This window comes from Papaver somniferum, chromosome 3, assembly GCF_003573695.1.
Source record: "Papaver somniferum cultivar HN1 chromosome 3, ASM357369v1, whole genome shotgun sequence".
NCBI lineage: Eukaryota > Viridiplantae > Streptophyta > Magnoliopsida > Ranunculales > Papaveraceae > Papaver > Papaver somniferum.
In genome coordinates, this window is record NC_039360.1 from 205,589,761 (window position 1) to 205,596,857 (window position 7,097).

The 7,097-nt window shown below is 36.4% G+C and overlaps 1 protein-coding gene across 3 annotated transcripts; it reads left to right on the plus strand.

Moving 5' to 3' along the window:
- Positions 1-1,314: 1,314 nt before the first annotated feature.
- On the plus strand, positions 1,315-6,631 carry LOC113358485 (phosphatidylinositol 4-phosphate 5-kinase 10-like). Of its 3 annotated transcripts, none has more exons than XM_026602080.1 (8): positions 1,315-1,682; positions 2,261-2,415; positions 2,779-2,944; positions 3,816-3,926; positions 4,303-4,490; positions 4,722-4,813; positions 5,076-5,187; positions 5,958-6,138. In XM_026602080.1, exons 2-8 carry the CDS (start codon positions 2,267-2,269, stop codon positions 6,055-6,057), a joined length of 918 nt encoding a protein of 305 aa, XP_026457865.1. In that variant the 5' UTR covers positions 1,315-1,682; positions 2,261-2,266; the 3' UTR covers positions 6,058-6,138. The 3 variants fall into 3 exon arrangements, with proteins under 3 accessions (XP_026457865.1, XP_026457863.1, XP_026457864.1); XM_026602078.1 differs by having other exon boundaries at positions 1,320-1,682; positions 5,969-6,631; XM_026602079.1 differs by having other exon boundaries at positions 1,320-1,682; positions 2,264-2,415; positions 5,969-6,631.
- The last annotated feature ends 466 nt before the right edge of the window (positions 6,632-7,097 follow it).

Genomic DNA, 7,097 nt, shown 5'->3' on the forward strand with positions numbered 1-7,097 from the left:
AAACCCCACACTGTCGGATAATTGCAGTGGCTAAGTGGGAATAGTATCGGTTGAGGGGCGGGTCATTACAATCACACCAAAGATATTTATTAGCTCAAACAAAGATCATAGATGCCTTGGATCTTTTAAATCTACTTCAGTGATAAAGAACAACCACAAACGTATTCAACAATACGTGAAATGTCCCTGTTTCTAGCGCCAAAATGTGGTTGTTAAAAATCTAACATTTGAAACAATAATTAGGAAGTAAAGAAAGATATGTTATCAAACACAAAGATATACGTGGTTCAGCATGATTACCTACGTCCATGAGGATGAAAGGATGATCTTATTAGGTTACAACGATTACGACTTGCTAGGATAAGCTATGGATCTCTCAAGAACGATTCTCAACTTAGTCGCTCTTTACTCTCATACTCACATAACCTATCTTTCTCTCATAGCATAGTTTGATATTCATAGACAAGATGCTCTTACAGTGAAACTACAATGTTAAGCACGACCACTGAAACTGATATGTTCTCGTGGGGAGGTATAACCCGATTTCCCCGACATGCTGTCTCCGATTCCCTACTTCCCAATATAGTGATTTCCTTGACTCGACCTTTGAGTGTCTTGAAAGTCTTCTTTCGCCGTCTCACACTGTTCTGACCGTCCGGAAACTTCATGCGGGCCATGCCAACAACATTTAATGCATGTTCTCCTAATTCAAACTCGACCGTCGGTCATTTCCCATGCTTTCCACATGCACGCTTCTGGATAGATGTGGTAGGTATCTAGATTACCGCGTTGGACCTTTTGGAAAGGACTGGGTGCTTTTCTCTTATCCTACTTTGGTGCTTCGGAATGCTACCACGTGTCTCTTTGATATTTCACCACTACAAATATCATAGTGTTGTTTGTTTCTCTGTCTTCAACCTCCTCATCATCAAGTTGTCGCAACATCCGAAGACGCATTTTCTGCGGTGATTTAATTCGATCGATATAGATTTGCATCTCTTCATCGGAATTCACCATTGATTATGAAATTAAAAGTAAGTAAATCGAGAGTACAAGTACAAGATATAGATAAATTGTGTAATTTATAATAAAAATAGGTGTGATTAATCTGATGAAATGGAGGATATATATAGGAATGAAGTAGGTGGAAAATAGCTGTTAAGGATCGCTTTCTATCGAGTGATGAAATTTACAATGCCAATAGTAATCTTTATATCGCCTTGCCATCCACAGTATCGCTCGATACAACCTCCGCCGCTAAACACTTTTACTACTGTGACACGGCTGGTTTGCCAGGCCACCTGAAATGGCAAATAGAGTTTTTCTGATAGCACGCACATGAACCCGCTTAATAACCTTGTCAACCGGTCCTTCCCCAATATCAGCCAAATAATCCAATGATCCGAAAAGATTAGGGTGCTTCGTATAATTATGACAAGAAATGTGGTTCAGTCATTTTTGGGTGATTTTTAACAACCAAATCACAACCAACAGCTTCATTTTGAATCACAAAATCACTCTATCTATATTTGGCGCGAAAAATTCTTGGTGCAATCACCAGTGAAAATGTTCCCTTTTCAGGGTTTTATGGGCATGTATTTCTGTAACCTAGGTAGAGAAAACTTTCCATTTTTGTTCGCTTTTAGAAGCTTTTCCTCTCATCATCGACAACTTATTGACAGGTAACTTATCTACTTCTTAATAATCTGAGAAATTTCGAGATCTTTATTATGAAATTTTAATTTTTAACTGTCTCAATGTAATGATGTATGAAATTATTTAAGGATATCTGCGTTTTTTATACCCTAAATGAGAATTCGAATATTTCATGGTGTGTGTCAGAAGGTGTTTCCTAACAAGAAATTTGTTCAATAATTAGCTGTTTAAAGTGAAAGATTTTTGCTAATATTGTTTTCACGGAATAATATTTGAACAAAAATAATTATTTATCTTTGTGGGGTTTTGAAAGCCATTGTTTCTCATAATCTCTTTGTGTATACTACCAAATTTGAAGTCATTGTCTTAGATGTTTGATGAGCTTGAGCGAAGCATGTCTCTGCTTGATACATGTCAGCATCATTCTAGTGCATAAATCTGACTGATGTGAGGCAAATTATTTATTGTTTGTAGAATTTTAGTCCTGTATTTGGTATTTGATCCAGTACTGAACTTAGTCCGAATCAGTTCTTTACGCTACACTGTCATGAAAAATAAATGTCATTTCACCTGTTATACATAATTTTTACGTTGTCTTTTGCAGCAGTATATGGAAACTCAAAGAAGGGAATTTTCAGACCAAGACTTCAAAGCATCCAAACGCATATGTATACGGTTTGCAAAGAATGGTTCAAAACGTTTCCCCGCTGCAAATATTACAGAATTTGGATGGAAAGATTACTGCCCGGCAGTTTTCAGGTTCGCTCTATATCGTTGTTCAACTGTCTACCTCTATCTTTGTTTGGGCACAACGCTTTATTGAGATCTATTTTTTAGAATAATACACAGATATTTACACATAAATTTTGGTTCCAATGCTCAATTAAGGCAAACCCATCCGGTTTTGATGTTATAGCTGCCTTCAGTCTCCCCTAATTCCTGAACATCTGGATTTATTAATGAAGTAACACTATTCTCCTTTTCTGTACATCTTTACAAAAAATGTTATACTCACTTAGTCACTCTTATAGAGCACTTTTGCTAGGCTCTGGTGTTTAACCTTGAGCTTTTTCTTCTTTTCCTTCTAGTGAAGCTGATTTGTCTATTGAAATTTTCTTCTAGGCACATTCAAGGGCTTGACAATATTGAATCTGCTAACTACGTATTATCCGTATGTGGTATTGAGACATTAGTGGAGCTCTGTTCACTGGGAAAGAGTGGAAAACTGCTTTATTTGTCTCATGATGATCGGTTTGTGGTAAAAACTATCCGCAAAACTGAAAAAAAGGTAGATACTGCACCAACTGTTGTTCATGAAGTTAAGTTAAATACACATATTTTGGTGGAATTGATATCTATTTCAAATAAGGTATTGAAACTAGGGCGGGAGTAAATGACCTGAAGAAACATGCCTTAAGTATGGATACTGTTGACCAAAGAGAAAAGAATGTAAGGATGTTATAATTAGAAATTGATATAGTTTAGAGTTCCAACTTGGACTGAGAAGTAGAGTTCAAGAAGTGATCCCAAACTTAGTATAGCATTCCGTGTTTAGATATTCTAAGAGCATGAGCTGATTGTTATTAGAAGTGTCAAGAAGAAAGGCTGCCGCGTATAGTGTTCTAAGGAATTACAAGATGACAAGAAACAGGCTATCTACTATTTAATTTTTTCTATCAAAAAAATTGAAAACCATTACTGAGTTTACACCCAAGATTTTTTAGTAAAGTTAGTGAAGTTGCGATTGCGCAGTTGAGGTTAGTGTTATCTTGCGCACTGATTGATTTCCTAAATTTTGGAAGTATCCATTAGAATTAACAAAGTTGAATCTAGTGTTGTTTTTAATCTTGTATACAGACATTTTTGTTATTTCATAGATATAGTGAAGGAATACAGCCTTCAATCAGTCCGATACCCAAGAAAGATCTGGTCTTCAAGTTGTGTGTTGGTAGGAAATTTCTTAGGTTTGCTGGTTTTCACAGTATATTTCGTTTCAGAGGTTTATATCCACACAACTAAGAGTGACATTGTTGCTTCTTTTTCCCTGATACCAAATGAATTATTCAAGTTAACACTCAGATCGATTTAAGGGTGAAGATTATAATTTTCACCCCTTGCTTTATGTGTGATTAATTGTTCTTCATTCTTGGTTTGTGTAGGCACTCTTAGCAATGCTTCCGAAGTACGTTGATCACGTACAAACATTTGGGAGCACATTGCTAACAAAGTTCTATGGACTTCATGTGGTGAGACCAGTTGGGGGTACAAAGGTAATAAATTTTATCAATTAAATTATCTCCAAGATTTTAGATGCTGTAATATAATTTGGTTAGATGAATCATTTATATAGTTTAACCATCCCGTTACCCTTATATCCTAGAATTTGCTCAAAAGTTCGGCAGTTTTTTGTTATCACAACTAATAAAGTTTTTTCTTATAACTTTTGTAAGGTTCCTTTCGACTTTCGTGTTTCTTCCAGTTATTTTCATTCTCTGGTTAAATTTGTGCACATTGGTACGACCATTTTTGTATGATAAATGAGGGAATAGTGACCTAAGTAACCAAAATTCCTAAATATTTTAATTACAATACTTCTTTTTCCTACTCATCGGGATTGTAATTATTAAAATGTTACTCATTGGACAGATATACTTTGTTGTAATGGGAAACATACTTCAGACAGATTTATATCTGCACAGACGGTTCGACCTCAAAGGCTCATCTCAAGGACGGTCCATGAATAAAGTGACAATTGATGAAGCTACAACATTTAAAGATCACGATCTCAATTTAACTTTCTTCCTCAACCCCTTAACCCGCCATCGTCTATTCACGTTAGTATACTACTTTGCCTCCCTTGTTTACCGTTAGTATACTACTTTGCTTCCCTTGTTTACCAACTTCTATGTGAACAGAAGGTAAATTGTTACAAAATTGATGTATGCATAACATTCAAAGTAAAATGATAAAGTTTCAGATTTTTGTCCATCAACTTTTTTCAAAATGAATACTGTAGTTACTCCTATTCTTTCTTATGATTTTCATGCTTTATATTTCATTTGCAGACAGATTAAGAAAGACTGTAAATTTTTGGAGGAAGCTGGCATCATGGGTTACAGTCTTCTGCTAGGAATACATATTGAAGCTCCTACAAGAGGTTATTTCTCCTACTATACTTTTCCTGCCACTTTGTTATGTAAACTCACGCAGTGCTTTATATAGATCTACTAAAAATGTTGTGTGTATGTTAATAAGATTGATGGGAAATAATGAAATTGTTGTATTCCCAGATCCCGTATTCATATCTTGTTTTACAAATTGTTATAAATGCTGAAAATGGATTTAGAATGTTAGTTGTTAGGAAGGTAGTTCCTAAAATGAAATTTACTCACCTCTTTTTTCCTGAATTTTTCCTTTAGGATCAACAAATGGACGAAGTCTTACTACTGGGAATTCATTCCCTCCAGATTTGTCGTGGAGACAAGGGAGCAGTGAGCTAATACTTGACGACAGCGAGAAACTTACTTACAAGTAAGATCTAACTCGAACAACCCGTTGTCTTTATTGCTTTGGCCACTCCTGCCCTCGACCTCAGAGTACATGTTATAGATACAGTGAATTGTCTAGGGCGAACAGTTGTTCGGAGATCGTATACTGAAACCAGTCATAATGTGAGGCTGTGACCCATGGCTCGGTCGACTATACTACATCAAGTCCCAATATTTTGGTATTAAGGTCATGATGTAGGAATTCCTTAATCCAATTAGAATATCGTACTATATGTATGTCGTGTTTTGTGTAATGTTTTACTTCTTTTTGGACAAACTTAACATTTTTTTAGAACTCTTTGAAAGTGTGTGTTGGTTCAGACTCTTTTTATTAGTTGCAGAGTTTTGTATCTTCGTATTGGCCTCTGCGAGCTATCGACTTCTCTGCACTAAGCATCAAACGTAGTTAAACTATGACTTATGTCCTTTAGTCACTTCTTCACTTCCCTAAGCTTCTGTTTCAAGCCTCAATTTGTGTCTTCTGTTGACGTACCTTCCTTTCCCATTCTCCTTCCGCAGCAGCACAGCTGATGGTTGTGAATAAACTACAGGCTAAGCTGCCTATACACCACTGAATCAGCTGGTGAATCTAAGTTAATTTAGGTGAAAACCTTCTTAAGTTCGTAGGCTTTGAGAGTCATTGTTGTGTTCGTAGACTTTAAGAGTCATTGTTGTATAATGAGTCCCTGCCCTAGACGCTGGAAATGCTTTGTCTTTTATGCTCATGTACTTCTTCTTAACTCACGAATGTAGTTACTTGGCAGGTCTGATGCGAAACTTGGGTTTAAAACACAGGCACGTGCTGTACCTAAAAATGAAGTCGGAAGTGCTGCACAATCTTTTAACAATGTGAGACTGTTTTTTGGAATCATAGATATGCTTCAAGGGTATAATGTAGTCAAGCGTCTAGAGCATGCATACAAAGCACTCCAGTTTGATTCGCGAAAAATTACATCAGTAAATCCTAAGGTTTATTCTTCCCGTTTTCAAGAATATCTAAGCAGTGTTTTTGAGGCAGATGAAATGAAATTTCGGGGATCCTTCAATTAGTTAATGATTTACAAGTTACGGCAGTAATTGCTTATGTAGATCTGCTAGGAGGAATGGTAATGGGATCTAGGATTCTGGATGACGTGCCAAATGTGTGCTGCAAATACCAAAAAGAAAAGGGAAGAATGTTGAATATGCACTTGGCAAGAAGCCATCTTTGTGTCATATGACTCATATCGTGGATGAGCATGTCCTTCGTTTTTCTCTCAGCTGAATTGTCAAACCCATTTGTATCATCGTGTGTGTATATTGGTGGTGGCTAAGTTGGCTTGAAACGTGATGGCACCCCATATAGAACTTGGAAGATGAATTTTTGTAACTATCTTAAATTTTCATGTTAAAATAATTTATTTCTGACGTTTATTAGAATTAAAAAAGTTACTGTTTTAACTACAAAAATTCTTAACAAACCCAAAACCGAGAGAAAAAAATCGCCAGGCACATAACAAACCCAAAACGGACACCTTGTTCTCCTCCCCATGACCCACCGAGACCCATCAGAAAAAACTGTGTCAGGCGGTTTTGCCGTGGTCCAATTTCTCGATCTCTTAAGAATGATTGTTTTATCTAATAGCTATCCATAATAAAAGTATCACTTTCCACCACATCGCTTACATTCAATTGGTTTGGAGGACTACTTTGTTGGAAATCAGAAAGTTCGTAGTTGAAAACTGGCCTGTTTCCATCTCTTTTTCACGCAACAAAATCCAATAAGAGGGCAACAAGATTTTATTTTATAATCTCACCATTTCCCTAAAGTTTCCGTGTTTGTCTTTGAGTATCACTGTGGACTACTCGTCCAGGTTTCTTAAATTTGATACAACAATCTTGCGGGGAGCATGT